Source organism: Schistocerca gregaria, chromosome 1 (genome assembly GCF_023897955.1).
Source record: "Schistocerca gregaria isolate iqSchGreg1 chromosome 1, iqSchGreg1.2, whole genome shotgun sequence".
Lineage (NCBI taxonomy): Eukaryota > Metazoa > Arthropoda > Insecta > Orthoptera > Acrididae > Schistocerca > Schistocerca gregaria.
In genome coordinates this window covers 1,035,291,361-1,035,313,817 of record NC_064920.1, presented here as the reverse complement: position 1 = coordinate 1,035,313,817, position 22,457 = coordinate 1,035,291,361, and the positions used below count along the sequence as shown (strand labels likewise).

The 22,457-nt window shown below is 41.9% G+C and overlaps 1 protein-coding gene across 1 annotated transcript in view; it reads right to left on the bottom strand.

Moving 5' to 3' along the window:
• The window catches only part of LOC126279553 (UDP-glucosyltransferase 2-like), a 95,378-nt gene extending 73,256 nt beyond the window's left edge, over positions 1–22,122 (bottom strand). Inside the window, exon 1 of the mRNA XM_049979687.1 lies at positions 21,957–22,122. Within this exon, the coding sequence (XP_049835644.1) occupies positions 21,957–21,995 (39 nt within the window). The 5' untranslated portion in view covers positions 21,996–22,122. The remainder of the gene's footprint in view (positions 1–21,956) is intronic.
• Between the last annotated feature and the right edge of the window lie 335 nt (positions 22,123–22,457).

The following is a 22,457-nucleotide window of genomic DNA, read 5'->3' as shown; positions in this document are numbered from 1 at the left end:
GTCTTGGAAGGGGATGTGTCTACAGGTGCTTCCTCTGACCGTGGCCTGTAGCTCCTTATTGGGCAGGGTGCGACGTTGTTCCCGTTCTTGTTCTCCATTTGGGTTGCGTTGTGGAACAACAGCGCAGCGCACTTTGTTTTCATGTCGACCAATCCCAGCCCTCCTTCAGTATTGGAACCTCAGCCACTCTGCATTGTTGCCAGATGTATCCATTAGCCGGCGATGACGTCATTCAAGATGGCGGCCATGACGTCATTCAAGACGGCAGAATTTGGCGGGAAGTTTTAATTTTGGCGGGTTACCTCCACTAACTAACCCCAACCCTCTCCCAGAAAAATGGCAGAAAGTTCAAATTCCAACAGGATAATGAGTCACATCATGGTTAGCTCTACTAAGCTAAGAAAATTGTGGGAAGATAGGCCACTTGGTCTACCTCCACTAACCTAAGTCACCCAACCGCCACTTTCTCCTATGAACTGGCGCCAAGTTTGAATTTTGGCGGTAAACAAAGGTCACTTGGGGTTTCGCTACCAACCAAAGAAAATCACGGGAAGATAGGTCACTTGGACTGAATGCTGGACATTTGCCACACCGGTCATTTGCCACGCCGGACATTTGCCACACTTGCCCCTTCGCCAGGTAGCTTGAGTAGCAATACCTCAGGTAAGAGACGCCCTTCCCCGCACTACCTCTGTCCGCTTTCAAACCGCCGTCTCCACATCTTACTCGATACAACCAGTATGTAAGGGACCTTCTTCTTCAACATCTTGGTCAAATACAGAGCTTCTTTCTCGAAATCGAAATATTTATAACTTTTAGGAAACGAAAGCAATACCGACGATTATGTCAGCATGTAATTAGTTCAGCTAAGTGTAAATATAGATTCCTCTGTCTGTACGGTAGCTTCCTTTCACGCTTACTGATTGCGATAGAAACAGTCCATCGGCATGGGAGCAACAAGAAAGGAACGATGAAACGAGAATGCAAATGTACGCTAATCATTTCTTTTTTATCGCTGCATTTGTGACTACTTTAATTACTACAACTGCATACCCAAAAGACACTAGGGAAAGAATAAATGGGTTTGTGAATGTTTGAAAAGAAGAATGACATACTCCATATTAATTTACTCTCTAAAAACATTAGTTAATAAAGTGTAGTGGGACAATGTTCAAAACAACTGAAAACACTTTCACTAAATAGAGATAAGAACATCTATGATTGACATGTCATCTAAAGCCGCCTTACAATTTTAAAGTGTTAGAAATAAGGAAATGAAGTAATACAGAATGCTACACTTGTAACGTACGTTGGTGTTCTACATTGTTTAGCTCTGATATTTACAGGGTCACAGAGAAAGCATCTGAGGTTTTGGAGGGAAAAGCCGTAATTGTAATTATCTGCGCTACAACAGAAACAAGAAGGACAACTTAAGGAATAATAGTGTGAGCTCACTATCGACTTTGAAGCAGATAGTTTCTGTGATTTAGTATGGGCAGAGGTTATACTCGACAACCGGAATAAATTAATAATTGGCTCCTTTTACCGACCCCCTGTCTCAGATGAAACAGTTGCTGAACAGTTCAAAGAAAAGAAAATTTGAGTCTCATCACAAATAGGTACACTACTCATACAATTATAGTTGGCAGTTACTTCAATCTACCTTCCCCATGTTGGCAAAAATACATTTTCTACCCTATTGTAAATAGAAAACAACTTCCGTAATTGTTATAATGCTTTTTTAAAAATTGTTTTTAACAATTGGTTGATGAGGCCATTCAAATTGTAAATGGTTATGAAAACACACTTGACCTCTTAGCCACAAATAATCCTGAGCATCACGACGGATATATGGATTAGTGAACACGCAGTCGTAGAGAGGCTTACTTCCGTAACAAAGAAATTCACCAAAACTAAACGTGAAATATATCTGTTTATAAAAGCAGCTAAAAATTCAGGTGACGTCTTTATAAGGGATAGACTATATGTGGCTTAAGTTCAAAGAAATAGTATCAACAGCACTCGAGATATTCATACCAAATAAATTAATAAGAGACGGAACTGATCCCCCATGGTACACAAAACACGACAGAAAGCTGTTGCAGGAGCACCGCAAAAAGCACGTATAATTTAGACGAGCGCAAAATCTCCAAGATTGGTTAAGTTTTACTGAGGCTCGACGTTTGGTGCGGATTTCATTGTGAGATGCATTTAATAGTTTCCACAACGAAACTCGCTCTAGAAATGTGGCGGAAAATCCAGAGAGATACTGGTCCCATGTTAAGTAAACCAGTGGAAAGGCTCAATAAGTACCTTTACTGCTCGACAGGGACGGTAATGTTACTGTTGACAGTGGCACTAAAGTGGAGTTAGTAAATGCATTCTCCGAAATTCCTCCACCAAAGAAGACGAAGTAAATATTCCAGAATTCGAAATGAGAACAGCAGCAAACATAATTTAGAAGTAGATATCCCTGGTGTTGCAAAACAACTGAAATTACACTGTCAGTGACAGAGGAAATGATCAAATATCTTTTCAGAAAGGCTCTAATGTATAAGAAAAGTAAGTCTAATACATTTGTTTCTTATGTTCTTTAGTAACAATTAATTTTCAGTAGTAAGCTCCTTGCTTTTACTGACCTGTTTAAAGATAATTAACAATTTAGTAACAAATTTTAAATTTTGTACTTAAGTAGATTTACATCTACTATAAATGACGGCAGCTAAACTTAAATAAAAAATATTTGAGGTGCCAAAATGTCATTGTTAGCATCAGATCAGTTTTGGGATGTCAATTTTAGGTGCAATTCAAAGGTTCAGTCCCATTTTCTTTTACGAAAGCGTATACTATCAGTTTAACATACCATGATATTCTGGGTGATAGTTGCGATTCTGAAGCTTCAGAAAATTATTTTAGAACTCACAATTATTTAATAGTATGGCCATAATATTGGAAGGCAGAAAAAAGTTATCTTAACATGACAACAATAGGGATACTTTTGTGAGGCTTGAAACACTTTTTAATTTTTACATGAAAGGCTGATTCGCATCACACTTTGCACAGGCTTTGGGCCGTGAAAATGATAAATGACCATTTACCATTCTGGCGTGTGTAAAATCAGCCTAAACACGCTGAACTAATGTACACTCTATTTACAATTACAACTTAATATTAGCTACGATAATGCTGCTTCAATGTTTTAATAATTTTATGCCTGTAACCTCCGAGGACTCGGTGGTCTCCATAGTTTTTAGTACATTATTTTAACGTATTTTGTCCAGTTTCTGAATATGGACAATGGCTTTCAAGCAAGGCCTAATGTTGCCAGTCTCTTCATAATTCTTTATGATTCTCTCTATCCTGTCGTCCAGCTTCAAGTACTTCCTCTTCTTCTTACCTTCAAGATTCATTTCCAAGTTCATGTACATACAGTTTGTGAGTTGTGCTTCCTTTTTCAAGCACTCCACGAAATAGTTGATTTTAGGGCGCGGGTTTCCAATAAAACTATTTATTTTGTTGTGCCGCCCTTCAACAGCATTCGTCGTTCGGTGCCTTTTCCCGTAACAGTCCCACATTTCTATTGCGATATCCTCATTCTCTAGCCAGTTATCCACAAAGCAGTCAAAAAATTGAGCGAACCTTCCGTTATCAGGAGCTTCTGCATGAATCTCAATCCATCCATTGCTTACGTCCTCCAGTTTTACAACTGCCAGCGCTGCACACATGCTGACGTGAAGTCTTAAATCCTCGTTCTAGCGGTACTCCTCAGTTAGACCGAGAACTCGAGTTCTTCTCCATAAACTCTTCTTCATATGGAAACAGAATCCATTTATTTCAGTTGTGGGAAAAACTTGACGAATGGCCGATATCGCAGCTGCCTCAAAGTCCATCTTCACTTGTTTTAGGACACCACTCAGAGACTGCCTGTTTTATCAGACGAACATATGTGTCTTTCTTCTTATTAGGGAGCATTGCAAATACAGTAGGAACAATGTTTGTTTCTTTAATCGGGCCTCCTAAGTCTACGTGTATGGTGTAGATCTGTGCAAACTGCTTGTTGCATCTCTTAAATGTTCCATCCATAAAAAAATGGGAACATGTTTTTGAACTTTCTTTTCCTTTGCTTCCACTAAAAATCATTATTCTCACCTCTAATCTATCGTCTTTCAGAAGAAAACTACTGCCATCTCCCATCTTTAATAGATCTTCATGAAGATCAATTTCATAAGAGTTCTTAGGCTCTTGTTGGTTCCCCACTCTTGACTCCATCGACGACGCATGGTTCTCTTCATACATTCTGAATTAGGCATCACTGTAACAAAGTCATAAACTTTATTATGTAGATTTCCCATTTCTCCCGCGTATATATATCCGATAACTGTGTAGTTTCTTCTCGAGACCTTCTCTTCGCTCTTTCCACTTTGAGAGCTACATCGTCAGGTGGTCCACAGAGATGTTCTAATACGCTCAACACTTCTCCGTCCCTCGAAAGCAGCTTTCCTTTGCAATGATCCGCTTTTCGGCGTAAGCACATCCATGTAACAACACCTTCATTAGATTACCTCTGTTTAAGACACGCGTAACCTTTGTAATGAGCAGGAGGGGTGACCTTGATCGTTTGTTCGTCGTAATAACTTCCATACTGATGGTCACCTTAGGAACTTCTAAAGCAAACTGGGTGGGCGGGTGAGGAGGAGGAGGAGAAGGGGGGGGAGACAAGGGACCCAACCCTTCGGAGCAGGTAAAACCGTGGCAAATGTCCGGCGTGGCAAATGTCTGCACACCACTTGGACTAACCTCACTCACCCGACCGCACCTCTCCCTAGGAACTGGTGCCAAGTTTCAATTTTGGCACTAAAGAGAGGTCACTTTGGGTTTCGCTACCAACCTAAGAAAATTGCTGCAGAGAAAGGACACTTTGACTAGCCTCAGTCACCCGACCGCCACCTCTTCCTAGGGATTTGTGGGAAATGGAATCAACCTGCACTGGGCTGCTGGAGAGACGAATCAGTGTACTTTATTTTGGAACAATTTATTTAGGGATGGAGAATATTTTTCACAGTGATACAGAACACACACCCTGACATGCCACACAGCATACATACAGGGTGTTTCAAAAATGGCCGGTATATTTGAAACGGCAATACAAAGTAAACGAGCAGCGATAGAAATACACCGTTTGTTGCAATATGCTTGGGACAACAGTACATTTTCAGGCAGACAAACTTTCGAAATTACAGTAGTTACAATTGTCGACAACAGATGACGCTGCGGTCTGGGAAACTCTATAGTACGATATTTTCCACATATCCACCATGCGTAGCAATAATATGGCGTAGTCTCTGAATGAAATTACCCGAAACCTTTGACAACATGTCTGGCAGAATGGCTTCACATGCAGATGAGATGTACTGCTTCAGCTGTTCAATTGTTTCTGGATTCTGGCGGTACACCTGGTCTTTCAAGTGTCCCCACAGAAAGAAGTCACAGGGGTTCATGTCTGGCGAATAGGGAGGCCAATCCACGCCGCCTCCTGTATGTTTCGGATAGCCCAAAGCAATCACACGATCATCGAAATATTCATTCAGGAAATTAAAGACGTCGGCCGGCGATATGGCCGGGCACCATCTTGCATAAACCACGAGGTGTTCGCAGTGTCGTCTAAGGCAGTTTGTACCGCCACAAAATCACGAAGAATGTCCAGATAGCGTGATGCAGTAATCGTTTCGGATCTGAAAAATGGGCCAATGATTCCTTTGGAAGAAATGGCGGCCCAGACCAGTACTTTTTGAGGATGCAGGGACGATGGGACTGCAACATGGGGCTTTTCGGTTCCCCATATGCGCCAGTTCTGTTTATTGACGAAGCCGTCCAGGTAAAAATAAGCTTCTTCAGTGAACCAAATGCTGCCCACATGCATATCGCCATCATCAATCCTGTGCACTATATCGTTAGCGAATGTCTCTCGTGCAGCAATGGTAGCGGCGCTGAGGGGTTGCCGCGTTTGAATTTTGTGTGGATAGAGGTGTAAACTCTGGCGCATGAGACGATACGTGGACGTTGGTGTCATTTGGACCGCAGCTGCAACACGGTGAACGGAAACCCGAGGCCGCTGTTGGATCACCTGCTGCACTAGCTGCGCGTTGCCCTCTGTGGTTGCTGTACACGGTCGCCCTACCTTTCCAGCACTTTCATCCGTCACGTTCCCAGTCTGTTGAAATTTTTCAAACAGATCTTTTATTGTATCGCTTTTCGGTCCTTTGGTTACATTTAACCTCCGTTGAAAACTTCGTCTTGTTGCATCAACACTGTGTTCTAGGCGGTGGAATTCCAACACCAGAAAAATCCTCTGTTCTAAGGAATAAACCATGTTGTTCACAACACACTTGCACGTTGTGAACAGCACACGCTTACAGCAGAAAGACGGCGTACAGAATGGCGCACCCACAGACTGCGTTGTCTTCTATATCTTTCACATCACTTGCAGCGCCATCTGTTGTTGAAAATTGTAACTACTGTAATTTCGAAAGTTTGTCCGCCTAAAAATGTACTGTTGTCTCAAGTATATTGCAACAAACGGTGTATTTCTATCGCTGCTCGTTTAGTTTTTATTGCCGTTTCAAATATACCAATCATTTTTGAAACACCCTGTACCTGGAAACTACTCCTAAATAACTCATCTATAATGTTCTACACACACACCTGCTAAATGTAAACTGTCAAAATAACGCATTGCACAGCCTACAGACATGCAAGCCACTCATAAATAATGCAGTACATTTACATCCAGAGACCCAAACAGCTCTTAAATTGTCAAAATAATAATCCATCTAAAACACTCTGCAAACATGCTTGCTAACTGTCAACTGTCGAAATCGTGCACCAGTCTTTATTTAAACAATTAGAGACAGCACCACCATCCAGTGTGTTCGGCAGGAGGTCTGGACTCCAACTGACTTAGTACACACTACCGCCAGCAGAGGGCGCTGTCGTCCTTGGCGTTATCTGATGACGCAACTACCGTTATTCAAGATGGTGGCATTCATTGTGTTCACCTCGAGGCCTAGTACATATTGAAACCACCAGAGAGCGCTGAATGAATTTTCGCGAATGCCACACCCACCTGGACTTGAAAGGAAATAGTTAAACTTTCTCTCCAACTCAAACAAGCGATGTCAGTCGATCTTTATGTGGTGTCCAATAGCGTGCCAGCGCATGGATGGGATAGAAAAGGCACCATCTATGTATTCTAATAATGAGCATCACAGCTGATAGCAAGAACAATGTTTTACCAATTTAAGAGTAACTTCAACACAGACCAGTGACGTGACAGCATATACATCTGCATCTACATGATTACTCTGCAATTCACATTTAAGTGCTTGGCAGAGGGTTCATCGAACCACAATCATACTATCTCTCTACCGTTCCACTACCGAACAGCGCGTGGGAAAAATGAACACCTAAACCTTTCTGTTCGAGCTCTGATTTCTCTTATTTTATTTTGATGATCATTCTTACCTATGTAGGTTGGGCTCAACAAAATATTTTCGCATTCCGAAGAGAAAGTTGGTGAATGAAATTTCGTAAATAGATCTCGCCGCGCCGAAAAACGTCTTTGCTTTACTGACTTCCATCCCAACTCACGTATCATATCTGCCACACTCTCTCCCCTATTACGTGAAAATACAAAACGAGCTGCCCTTTTTTGCACCCTTTCGATGACCTCCGTCAATCCCACCTGGTAAGGATCCCACACCGTGAAGCAATATTCTAATAGAGGACGAACGAGTGTAGTGTAAGCTGTCTCTTTAGTGGACTTGTTGCATCTTCTAAATGTTCTGCCAATGAAACGCAACCTTTGGCTCGCCTTCCCCACAATATTATCTATGTGGTCTTTCCAACTGAAGTTGTTCGTAATTTTAACACCCAGGTACTTAGTTGAATTGCCAGCCTTGAGAATTGTACTATTTATCGAGTAATCGAATTTCAACGGATTTCTTTTGAAACTCATGTCGATCACCTCACACTTTTCGTTATTTAGCGTCTACTGCCTCCTACCACACCATACAGCAATCTTTTCTAAATCGCTTTGCAACTGATACTGGTTTTCGGATGACCCTACTAGACGGTAAATTTCAGCATCATCTGCGAACAACCTAAGACAACTGCTCAGATTGTCACCCAGGTCATTTATATAGATCAGGAACAGCAGAGGTCCCAGGACGCTTACTTGGGGAACACCTGATATCACTTCAATTTTACTCGATGATTTGCCGTCTATTACTACGAACTGCGACCTCCCTGATAGGAAATCACGAATCCAGTCGCACAACTAAGATGATACCCCATAGGCCCGCAGCTTGATTAGAAGTCGCTTGTGAGGAACGGTGTCAAAAGCTTTCTGGATATCCAGAAATACGGAATCAACTTGAGATCCCCTGTCGATAGCGGCCATTACTTCGTGCGAATAAAGAGCCAGCTGCTTTGTACAAGAACGATGTTTTCTGAAACCATGCTGATTACGTATCAATAGATCGTTCCCTTCGAGGTGATTCATAATGTTTGAATACAATATATGCTCCAAAACCCTACAACAAACCGACGTCAATGATATAGGTCTGTAGTTAGATGGATTACTTCTACTACCCTTCTTAAACACTGGTGCGACCTGCTCAATTTTCCAATCTGTAGGTACAGATCTATCGGTGAGCGAGCGGTTGTATATGATTGCTAAGTAGGGAGCTATTGTATCAGCGTAATCTGAAAGGAACCTAATCGGTATACAATCTGGACCTGAAGACTTGCCCGTACAAGCTATTTGAGTTGCTTCGCAACCCATAAGGTACCTACTTCTAAGAACTCATGCTAGCAGCTGTTCGTGTTTCAATATTCCATTCGTCTTCCCTGGTGAAGGAATTTCGGAAAATGCGTCCAATAACTCTGCTTTAGCAGCCCAGTCGTCGGTAACAGTACCATCGGCACTGCGCACCAAAGGTATTGACTGCGTCTTGCCGCTTGTGTACTTTACATGCGACCAGAATTTCTTCAGATTTTCTACCAAATTTCGAGACAATGTTTCGTTGTGGAACCTATTAAAGGCATCTCGCGTTGAAGTTCGTGCCAAATTTCGCGCGTCTGTAAGTTTTAGCTAATCTTCGGGATTTCGCCTTCTGAACTTCGCATGCTTTTTCCGTTGCCTCTGCAACAGCGTTAGGGCCTGTTTTGTGTACCATGGGAGATCAGTTCCATCTCTTACCAATTTATGAGGTATGAATCTCTCAATTGCTGTTGCTACTATATCTTTGAATTTGAGCCACATCTCGTCTACATTTGCATAGTCAGTTCGTAAGGGAATGGAGATTGTCTCTTAGGAAGGCTCCTACTGACACTTTATCCGGTTTTTTAAATAAAATTATTTTGCGTTTGTTTCTGGTGGATTTGGAAGAAACGGTATTGAGCCTAGCTACAACGACCTTGTGATCACTAATCCCTGTATCAGTCATGGTGCTCTCTATTAGTTCTGGATTGTTTGTGGCTAAGAGGTCAAGTGTGTTTTAGCAACCATTTACAATTCGCGTTGGTTCGTGGACTAACTGCTCGAAACAATTTTCGGAGAAAGCATTTAGGACAATCTCGGAAGATGTTTTCTGCCTACTACCGGTTTTGAACAAGTATTTTTGCCAACATATCGAGGGAAGGTTGAAGTTCCCACCAATTATAACCGTATGAGTGGGGTATTTATTTGTTACGAGACTCAAATTTTCTCTGAACTGTTCAGCAACTATATCATCGGAGTCTGGGGGTCGGTAGAAGGAGCCAATTATTAACTTAGCATGTTTCCCCAGTTTCAGTATCATAGCTAAACAACCCCCTCTCCACTTAGAGAGTATCATTGCGAATATCGATAGATTACTGTGCAGTACGTCCATTCAGTGTTAATTCTCGAACACATAAATCATCAAAGTATACCAGTAATTTACGATCTATCTCTCTGTGTATGGGAGTCATAGAGCATTCTCATTGTCTTAGGGTAAAATTAGAGAGTGAAAGACCCTCCTCACACAGCCATTCACCTACCCTCCCTGCAGCACCATTAGGGAATAATCTGCAACCGACCAGAAGAAGACCGCTCGTAAAAACGAAAAAATTACTTCCGTAAAACACTTGCTCTTGTGAGATACGAGCACAATATAAGTTTCTGGAGATGTATAGTGTCCACTGTTCACATCCGATCACCGTTCACAAATTATATGATTCCTGCATCAGGCCTATACAAAATGATCGTTAGTAGCGGGAGATACACCCCACAAGCAAACAGATAAACGCATAGCAGCAGCGTCCGACACGTGAAAATTACAAGCCATTCCGTCACTAACTGTGAAACAGAACATCTGTCGGGCAAATGTGTACATGGGGATTGCAGCGCCTCACAAGCTCCCATCGCTAACTTAGTTATGACGCTGAAGTCTCAATTTTACACCCAAGATGCGACAGGGGGGATGGAGTACATCGCATAAATCAAAGTTCGTTTACAGGAACGTGTAAACTTTCATCACACATGAGATGGAAGTCCTCTGATGTGTGACAGGTGTACTGCTAACGGTTGCAAGTAGACAGTGCTTTAAACCACATCCAGAAAACGTGGCTGCATATGAGTATAATGCAGGTTATGTCACGCAACTGATGCATCCAGACAAAACACTGGAAAAAATTGACCTGTATCAACTTCTCCATCTCTAGAATGCATCAGTCAAACATTAAATCGTACCTCATTACAGATCTATCTCAATCAATCACCCGGTCCACACTCTGTTATCCTTTAACGCAGATACAAAGTAGTTTAGAAGTGAATGGTTCTCTGCCCTACTCCTGAAAAGCATCAAATACGGTAGTCAACTAGTGTGTGTCACTGGTAACTCAATAGACATACAGTATAATGCTGCCTCGACGGAAAAAAATTGAGTGCCTCCCTGATTCCCTTCGTTTCGATCTCGACGTTTTCTCTGATTCCTCCTGTTGCCGCATACTTGTTCCCACGTACAAATTGTTCTGCGTGAACCAGAAGATATCAAGTACTTCCTCAATTTACTTGCATTTCGTTGTATATTCGGTCAATTTATACCTATTCACACCGAATAAATAAATATATTTACAATCTTAAATTTGTGTTTGTGTCTTTATTTCTCTAGACAAAATGTAATATACATTAACGTACATAAACGCATACTACCGTACATAAACATGTACTAACATAAAATTGGAAACAAATTGTTCATGCTACCACCTGTGATGCTCATTATTAGAGTACATAGATAGTGTCTTTTCCATCCCACCAATGCACTGGCACACTATTGGTCACCACATAATGATTGACTGACATTGCTTGTTTGGGTTGGAGAGAAGGTTTTGGTGGATGGACAGCACCTTCTGGCGTGGATAGCACCGAAACACTGATCGCGTACATGAGTGCAATATGAGGAATCCGTCGAAATTGAATGTAGAGTTACCAGCTATTCCGTCAGTGAGTCTTCAAATGGCTCTAAGCACTATGGAACTTAACATCTGAGGTCATATGTCCCCTAGACTAAAAACTTCTTAAACCTAACTAACCTAAGGACATCACACATATCCATGTCTGAGGCAGGATTCGAACCTGCGACCGTAGCATCAGCGCAGTTCCGGACTGATGTGTCTAGAACAGCTCGGCCACAATGGCCGGTGAAACGAGTCTAAATGTAGAGCTCGTGAATCATATTCGGACTGTAGTTTGGGGACTCTACACAACGCGAGAAAACTCCTCCGGTTTCCTTATGTTGTGTGTTTTATTTAAAATCATCCGATGTATTACGTTGTATGGTATCCACCGTAAGAACATAAATTACACTGTGCAACGTCTAGTTTCCTGTGAAAGGCCGTGGATAGAACTTCTTAATGCCAGTTTAGAAGCACACTAGCAGCGGTAGTTTGAGGTGATGGACTGTGTAAATTCGGTGATGGACTGTGTAAATTCGGTGATGGACTGTGTATACTGTTAGGAACGCTTGCATGGCGGCACACTGCGCTATTCTGGGGAGCATTGTGAAATTTCTTTCTCCGCGCTGGAGCCCCACCACAACTTTGTAGCATCGATGCCTAGGTGACTTCTATATCAGATGAAGTTAGTTGAGGTTTTGTAGTTCCTAATTTTGCTCTGTTGAGGGGTAGAGCATAACGATGGTAGTATGTTGGGCTGACTGATTTGAATGGACACGAATCTGCTTCAGGTTGTAGTATCTGTATCTAATTTGGAGATGTACCACATTGCGCGCATTTCCACCGAATGGTCAAAGCACGGTCCTGTTGCAGTAACTCAGGTCATTCTGTTTCTACATGAGTTGCAGAAGGTGGTGAATACGTCTTTCTCCGACTTCTGCTCAGTTCCGATTTAAATTGGAACGGTCACATGCAGGAAGCTTTAGAAATGGGTGCAGTTGTAAGATGTATAGGGAGTGACTAAAACCACGTTGGAATTTTACTGTAGCAGCTAGGTTCAGGAAAGGTGACTCGTTTTGAGATATGAAAGTATCAGAAATATATATTGAGTAGTGGTTGTAACCATTAAGGGTATTGTCAATAGGATCCAATGCAGGTATGTGGTTGAATGGAAAGACCCGATTCCAAATCATTTCTAGCAGATAGCGTAACACTAGAGATCTGACAAGTTAGTGTACATTTTCTTACGAACTCAAGCGGCACATCATATACTACTACTACTGTTTGTGTTCCTTCTCAACCAGTCATCGACTATAACTCAGTGGATATATCGTGGAGCCTCTGATATGGTCTCGAGACAGAATGCGCTACAAATACTGTAGAATTATCTAGCTGGGGGCGGTTTGAGCGAGTCGCAAATAGCGCTTACATACCACATTCCTTAGCCGAATCACTTTCAAAGTTCAGTGATTTTATCAAGAGGTTGCATCATAGGCTGATAATACACATTCCTATTATCACTGTCACGGTATTTGTCTGGTAAAAAACCACCTCATTCAGAGGTAATGTCGTACCTCAATTCGTAAAGCGGGTTTAACTTTTAACAGAGATACTTGTGTGCACCTGTAGAACCAAGATTGCTTGTCACAGTAATATGCAGCAGTTGTTGGGATCGGATTTTTTTTAAACGTCTGCCCGATTACACCTATCTTTCTAAGACACAGTGGTAGCACTGGCAAGAAAAACGTAAGAGACATGCACATGCATTGTTGATTTTCGGTAAGTGTTATTTCGTATCATAGGCAATCAGTTATTGATGAAGTATTATACTTAGTAGTAATGGTGATCGCGTAATATGCTCGCATTTGAGAATCAGGTTTATAAAGTATGTGTTTGTGGAAAGGAAATGACTGTGTCCAGTCATAAGGAAGGTACATATATTTCCATTTCCAGATCCACAGCCTTCAGCAGGGTGTATTTCCGATACTTCGCTCATTGTCGGGTGCCTTTCAATTGAGACTGCGATCATAACATTTAATTGTAAGTATAATGATAAAAGATATATGTGACCGGTTTTCTATGACCGGTTTTCTAGAACGATTCCGTGTATGCACGTCCTGTGGTGGGAATGATTCACGTTTCCCGTTAACGGCAGCATCCATCCGAATGCAAAGGCCTGTTGGAGTGTAGAAATGTATCTGACTTAACTTTTTCATCCTCTAGACGACCGAATAGCGAACTAATAATTAATATGTGTTGAACAGCTTTTGTGATCAAGTGGAAATTTGAGAATGGATATGGAGATGCGTTTGCATTGGACTGTTATTCCCTCCCATGTAAATTGTTCGGTTGGCTGCTTCTGCATATTTCGCACCTTTATTTTGTTGAGAGAAGATCGATTGTAGGGTGTGCATCTAGCAGGTGAAAGAGACGTTTCCTTGATCTCTAGACATGAGAAACACCTTAGTTGGCTTGTAAATTAGGGATGCTTTGGTATCTGTTACATCAGCGAGATCAGTATTTGCGGATGGAAATATTATTTCTCACCTGTTTGTTTCTAGTTAGTCAGTGGTCTAGAACACGCTCCACCTAGCTGAAGTTTCAGGTTTCTAGAGAAATAATTTCCAGTCTATATCTTCGGAATTATGTTGCGTGAGCGATCAGGAGGCTACTGTTGTGTGTTTGATGTAGAGAAGTACCTCGAAAATTATATAATATTATGGTAAACGATGTGAAAATACTTGTGTTCTTGTATTCAAGGTCCTGTCATCAGTGGGAGAGTAGCGTAATTGAGTAAGAGTCTTTCAGTATTTGACGATATGTATGACACTTCGCGAGGTTTAGTTGTCGCTGCAATATGTCGATCAGTGTAAAATAGTTTATTGCTGCTGAAAGTATCGTTTGTAGAAAGAAAGAAAAGGTGGACAGTGCTTCCCTAGGACTGAGGAGCTTCGTGAAATATAGCCGGTTTGAGTGTAGGTATACCATAATTTTTTCGGGTGCTATACAGAAATAAAAGATAACTGCACTGTTTGTGTAAAATGGTATATATTGCATTGTAAAGTTATTGTGGCTTATGTTGTGTAAAAAGTTTATATATTTCATTGTAAAGTTACTGTGGTTTATGTTGTGGTATGACTAGAGAGGATGACTGTGTGTCCCATTGTGAGGTATGTATAGATTCAGCACATCGATAACCAAGAGAGATTTTTTTCTTGGAAAATTATGTGCGCTATAGATTCTGAGATTCGTTCCAGAAGCAGGGCCATTGCGAGGAGACAATACCTGTTCTCGGATCGGTGTCAGACTTTAGCAGCAATCGTAATATTTAATTTAGTGACATTGGTAAATATGATCCTGGCTTCCAGTATCCTTGTGAGTCTCGTATGTATTTGATGATCTATAGACAGTTTTACAGGTTTAACTGTCAATGCACTTTAGCTATCTGTGCAAAATAATTTTACCGCTGAAAGTCCGCTCTGCAGAAAGAAAGAAAAGGTGGATGGTGCTTCGATACTGACGACAACAGTAATTCGGCGTATAAATTCGATAAGAGCCAATCATAATTCTCGATTTATTCACATCCTTTGTGCTGGGATATAGGAGCCTATACACAGTGGTGGGAACATTTGCGTATGTTAAGAGCAGGAAGGGTAGCACGTGATGGAATGGGTACCACATTAGGTCCTCAAGGAAGACTGCATTCGACGCTACTCTGCGTCATTTTCGTAAACAGGTTCTCTTAGGGCAGGAATTTTCGTGCATACAAGCTGAGACATCAAGAAAGCGAACGTTAACTATTTCCGTGAGGTCAACTAAGTTAATGTAAATATATTTATTTATTTGATGGGAATAGGTGTGAATTGACTGAATATCCAACAAAATGTAGGTAAATTGAGGAAGTACTTGCATATAGTCAGGTGACATGAGTATAAGATTGAGAACATTCTTAGATGGGTTTGTGAAGGTTTGTAGCTACACTGTCATCAACAGTAAAGACAAGTGCTGTCCGGAGGTGTCTTGGATATGGGGGCTGCGCCCTGGAGTTCTGTGATGTCAGTATAATAGTGGCTGTATACCTGAAAATAGATGCAACTTTCACCTGTGTTCGGCGGCAGCTTGCGGCTGTGCTCCCGCCTGATCACGTCAGCACTTGTGTCTAGGTGAACCCGTATTTGGACAGGAATTTCTCAGAAATTGAGTATGAAAAGGATGTCCCTGCCTCATGCATGCAGGTATCTGTGTGTGGTTTGACGGCTGACGACCGCGTTACTTCGTGGAGGATGCCGCTAACTTCCTGTGCGGTCCACTGGACAGGGTGTGGCTTGGTGGTGCTTGCATGCATTGATTGCATTATTTTGCGAGCGGGTCTGTAGACTGTGCCATGCGCTATTTGGACAGTTTACGAGTACTGAGTGTGTCTTCACATCACTGTGCTGCATTATTTAGGAGCAGTTTGTAGGTCTGTACTGAAATTACTTTGGAAAATTAGGAGTTGTTTGCGTGTCTACAGAGCATTATTTAGGCGTAGTCTACAGGTCTGTGGGTTGTGAGGCGTGACAACATCATGTGTTTTGTACCAGTGTGATAAATACACCCCATTCCTAAATAAAATTTTCGACAATAAATAGAGTACACTCCTTCCTTACTCTTCCTAGCTGCCCAGCGCAGGCTGAGTCATTTTCGCTCCATTTTCCCCTTCCACACCACCATCTGGGATTAGGTCAGAGGACAGATGACAGCGCCCTCTGGTGGCAGTAATGTGTACTAGGTCAGTTGGAGTCTAGATCCACGGTGGAGACATTGCTTTTATAATAAAAACGTATGTCCATCATAGGCAGAGTCCTTGTCCCACCATTTCCCCCCACCATCTTGGATGACGTCATGTGCTGTGCACACTAGTACATGTTAGTACACATCAGTGCATGTTAGTGCACGTTAGTGCACTTTAGTACATGTTAGTGCACATTAGTACATGTTAGTGCACGTTAATGCACTTTATTACACATTAGGGCACATTAGCGTACGTTAGCATGACAACATCAGTTGATAAGGGGACGTGGCGGTCGCTTGAGGATCGTGATGGAGACTTTAACTATTTCCTTCCAAGTACAGGTGGGTGTGGTATTCGTCAAAATTCATTACAGGTCCACATAGCGCTCTCTGGTGGTGTCAATATGTACTAGGCCTCGTGGTGAACACAATGTACGCCACCACCTTGAATTACGGTAGTTGCGTCATCAGATGACGTCACGGACGACAGCGCCCTCTGCTGGTGGTAGTGTGTACTAAGTCAGTTGGAGTCTAGACCTCCTGGCGAACACACTGGATGGTGGTGCTGTCTCTAATTGTTTAAATAAAGACTGGTGCATGATTTCGATAGTTGACAATTAGCAAGCATGTTTGCAGAGAGTTTTAGATGGATTATTATTTTGACAATTTAAGGGCTGTTTGGGGATCTGGATGTAAATGTACTGCATTATTTACGAGTGGTTTGCATGTCTGTAGGCTGTGCATTGCGTTATTTTGACAGTTTACATTTAGCAGGTGTGTGTGTAGATCATTATAGATGAGTCATTTACGAGTAGTTTCCAGGTATGTATGCTGTGTGGCAAGTCAGTGTGTGGGTTCTGATCACTGTGAAAAATATTCTCCATCCCTAAATAAATTGTTCCAAAATAAAGAAAGTACACTCATTCCTCTCTCCAGAAGCCCAGTGCAGGTTGATTCCATTTCCCACAAATCCCTAGGAAGAGGTGGCGGTCAGGTGACTGAGGTTAATCAAAGTGTCCTTTCTTTGCAGCAATTTTCTTCGGTTGGTAGCGAAACACCAAGTGACCTTTGTTTACGACCAAAATTCAAACCTGGCACCAGTTCCTATGAAGAGGTGGGGGTCGGACGACTGATGTTAGTCCAAGTGTCCTTTCTTTGTAGCAATTTTTTTAGGTTGGTAGCGAGGTTTCTTCACCGCCAAAATTCAAACTTGGTGCCAGTTCATAGGAGGAAGTGGAAGTCGGGTGACTTAGGTTAGTGGAAGCAGCCCAAGTGGCCTATCTTCCCACGATTTTCTTAGCTTAGTAGAGATAACCATGGTGTGATGCATTATCCTGGTGAAATTTGAACTCCCCGCCATTTTTCTGGAAAAGGGGAGAGGGTTAGGTTAATGTATGTAGCCCAATTGACCCTCTTCCTTCCAAAATTCAAACTTCCCGCCAAAATCCACCATCTTGAATGACGTCCTGGCCTCCATCTTTGATGATGTCATGCGCTGTTGCCAAGTCAACATGCCGCCATATTGGATGACATCATCGCCGCCATCTTGGATACATCTGGCAACAATGCAGAGTAGTTCAGTATTGGATTTGTTCCAATACTTCCTTCCTCCTTCACCAGTGAGCATGTTGTCTGTGAGACTTTGAATATCTCCCACCTTCACATCAGGTAATAGATGCCCCTTGGAGCATTTGCACAATTTCTGTTGGTGCGCATAGTATCTGTGACAACCCCAGGCTTTCAACAGGATGGTAGTGTTGATGAGTTCGACTCTTTCTCCCAGTGTTACATTTCGATTGACATGGGTCCTGGTGAGTGCTCTTATTGTGTGTTGGTTTATTCGCCAGTTTTGTGCCGCCATTTTTAGTGGACATTTTTGTATTTCCATTCTGAGTGTTTTATGGGTGTAAGTTATTCCGTACCACTGCCGTTGGTTGTTGTGACGACGATCTAACACGCTACCAACTTCCCCACGAAGCTTTGGCAGAACGGCCTTAAACGTAAACTAAGCTAAATTGGTTTGCCAGATGGACTCGTACGTCTCATACACTCATATCTCATAAACAGATGTTTGAACACTGAAGTGCAGGGCAAATAATTGACACAACACAGTATCCAAGCTGGAGTACCCCAGGGAAGCATTCTTAAAAAAATGTTCAAATGTGTTTGTATTCCTAAGGGACCAAATTGGTTAGGTCATCAGTTCCTAGACTAACACACTACTAGAACTAACTTAAACTAACTTATGCTAAGAACAACACACTCACCCATGCCCGAGGGATGACTCGAACCTCTGGCAGGAGGAAGCATCCTGGGGCCCACCTTGTTCAACCTGTACATTAATGACTTCCCAGAAACACAAAATACGGCGTTAACCATTTAGGCGGATGACACAGACATCTTTGCGCAAGATTGGAAACCGTCAAATATAAATTAACGAATACAGATGGCGCTCAGAACTGCCGAGTTTTGGTTGGAACTATGGCGTATTAAAGTAAACGTCGACAAGTGCGAAGCAGTTCTGTTCACACGAAGACCAAAAATACTGCGCAAACATCAACACTGTAGACAGGTAACACTACATATATGCCCAATACGTTTCCAAGATAAAGTCAGATATCTCGGTGTCTGGCTGGACTGGAAACTTACATCGAGGGAGCAAATCGAATACGTTGCCAACAGAGTGCACGCGAGGCTCAAACAACTTTACCCAAAGCTCAATTGGGAAAGTACACTGAATAGGAGGGTGTCGAGGTCCATGACACTGATTAGACCTCTGATGACGTGCGCACCTCCTGACTGGGGATACGCAGCTCCTACACGCCTGCGCCGCCCTCACATAAAACATAACAAAGTGCTATGCATCATTAGCAACGCTACACACGCACTGTGGATCTTCACGATGAATACCACCTTAACCCTCAAGAAACAAGCCATACGACTATACAGGACCTCGAGATACTCGAAAAATCCTTTCATCCTTAGCAATTTTAATGGTCAGTACTGTAGGTTTAGAAGAGACATTTCGACAAGGGGGAGAAATGCAAACGTTAGAAAAGAGATTGATGTTATAAAACAGGCGACTCAGGGCTCGTTTCCCTCTGAGGCCCAGTACAAGCAGGTGCTCCGTCACTAATGATCTAACTACGGCATGAGTCGTTAAACGCGAACCTATCTTTGTATTGCTCTCGTTTTCCCTTCCGGGTACCGTCGTTTATCTAATAAGATATTCTGACAGCTCACCTTACCGTTATCTTGCGGCGGTATCTGTAGTTACGTAAACGACTGGAGCCGGATACACACCCGAGATTAACAAAAAACAGCTGATTCACCGCGAAACCGAAAGGTCACATATTAACCTGCCTACGTTCCTTCCTATCTCTGACACGTTTCCTGTGATACGGCTACATTAATGAGACATTTTCCGATGGAAAATGAGCAGCAAATTTTGTTACCCTCGGCTCCTTGTCTATGTTCGTTGTGTACACTAATTTTTCATCCCATTTCTATCAAACACATTCAGGCAACAACTGTGATCAAAAACAGAATGGTAGTGGAATAGACCGTGTCAGAAAGATAGAATTTTATATTGTTGTAATTCAATGAAGATTTAAATCCTTTTTCTTATAAAACAAGTAACAGCACAGTGTTTTTTGGATGACGTTCATACACCTCGATTTTCTCCAACGAGAAAATGAACAGCACATTCCATATTACTGGGAAATGATAATGGAAATTTTTACGTCGAGAGATCTGCCTCTTGGATGAGCGGTCATTGTGTGACAAACATGAAAAACCTGATTGCATCTCATGATTACTAATATCTTGGTGGGATCAGCTAGTATGTAGTTAGCAACTAACGGGTTGTTTGATCGGAATAAAGCCTTCAGCTTCGAAAACTGACATGAATTCCCGGGAGATACCCGTCCAATAAAACGTTTTCTTAGAATATAGTAGTTATACGGAATACCTGTGAAAAATGTGAAGAGAGAAGTTTTAGTTCTGACTCAGTGAAGTAAGAGTGTTTTTCATCTGGCAGTTTTTAGTGGCAGTTCGTGAAACACATGAGGGACGCTAGATTGATGTGTCGGCTACTTCCACATTATTATCTATCTATCTATATCCGGATCACGCCCCAGCTACTGTTGGGCCTGGGTGCTGACGAGTCCCCTCCATTTGGCTCGGCCCTCCCACCACTTTCCTTCCTCCACTTGCTGCCAGGTCACACCTCTCCTTTCCACAGGTATTCACTCCCGTTTTCCACCGTGTTCTTGGGCGCCTTCTAGATCTTTTCCCATCCATCTTTACTTCTTCCATAATTTTGGGGAGTCTCTGCCCACAGATCCTCTCAACATGCCCGTACCATCTCTCTCTTTTTTTCGAGTTCTTCTCCCATACTTTCATGTTTAAGGTCCTTTCTAATATTTACATTTCTTACTCTGTCCTTCTTGTTTTTCCCTTAACTGCTCTGAGAAATTTCATTTCCACTGCTTGCAGTCTGCTCCAGTTCCTTTCTGTCGTTGTCCATATTTCTCCTCCATAAGTGACAACACGGAAGTAACAACTCTTATACATAAGGAGCTCTACTTTTTCTGAAACTGCCTTATTCCAAAACAGGTGTTTTATTGTTTGGTGGAAATTGCCTTCCTTCTGTAACCTCCTATTAATTACGTTGGTTATTCTTCCATCACAAGATATTGCACTCCCTAATTAAGTGAAACTGTCTATCACTTTGAGGGGTCCTCCGTTCAGAGTAATATTCCTATTGATCCTTTTTTCTCTTCCAAATACCATTACTTCACTCTTACCTTTATTTACTTTTAATCCATACCTTTTCATTATTTCCTTCCACCCAACAAGTTGTAACTGTGCATCTACCTCTTTATTGTCCCATATTACCATATCATCTGCAAAAATCATCTTTTGTTTTTTTCTTTTACTATATCTTTAACTGCCCTATTCATTCCCTCCATCACAACATTAAAAAGTGCAGGAGATAGAATACTTTCTGGTTTAAGTCCTTGTCTTATTTTGAAGTATCCAGATTTCCCCAATGGTGTTCTAATTCTACAATTGTGTCCTCTGAATATAGTCTTTATTACATTAATGTATCCATCTTCTATACCAATCTTCTTCATTTCTTCCCAGAGTCTTTCCCTGTTAACTGAGTCATATGCCTTTTCTTTGTCTACGAAAAACAATATCACTCTTTTGTTATACTCCCAACTTTTTTCCGTCAGTTGACAGATAGAAAATATCAGGTCGATCGTGCTTCTTCCTTTCCTAAACCCATGCTGTTCTTCATTCAGCTCCTTTTCTATCTTTTCACCTAAATGATTTAGCAAAATTCTTTTAAAAATCTTCGCTGTATGACTCATAGTTCATTATTATAGAACTGTTAATACTTCTCAGCCTAATCTACCAGTTGTCTCCACTGCCCAGAAACGTATTATAGTAATAATTTCTTTCCTTAACAATGAAAAATTTAGATTATGTGAGTTGTAGTCTCACTGCAACTATTTGTTTGAATCGAAATCTGGTATCACGTTATTGGAATTTGAGAAATCTCTCTCATAAGATGCAAGTGTGTGCCTCCTAACCCTAATCCTGTCAGTAAAAATAAATGCATAAATAAAACATCGTCCAGAATTAGCGCGAAAATTCTCTCGGCTTACTGTCGTAAGTTTCAAACCAGTCGCCTTGCTTACCTGCCACCTTCCCCCATTAGCACAGAAACGTAAAGACATCGTGCCGTTTACAGCGATGACTCTCTAGCAGGCTGCAATGTACTGTGTCCTTGCCGAAAGGTGTCCTTGCTGAAAGAAAACGGCGCATTCACTCACTGCCATTAACTCGTGAAACTGACAACGATTGCACGTCGTAAGCCGTATCTGGCGGGCTTAAAAGTGGGGTAGGAGGGGGGAGGGGAGAGGAAAACAAAAAACAATTAAAAAGCTGTTCGAAGGTAGTGTGGTGGGGATAGATTGTACCTGCTTACAACAGCTACAGCGGGAGTCATCGCGCCAGTGCTCTTCTACTTCATATACTTAGTGCTTGTCCACGATTACTTGAAGATTTGCATAGACAATGCTAGAGTCACTAATAAACATTATCAATCTGTCAATGTTTTTGACATATACCACAATAAAGTACTTGAAAGAATAGTTTACAGAGGTTAGTACACATGCACGGCAGGTACTGCCTTATGA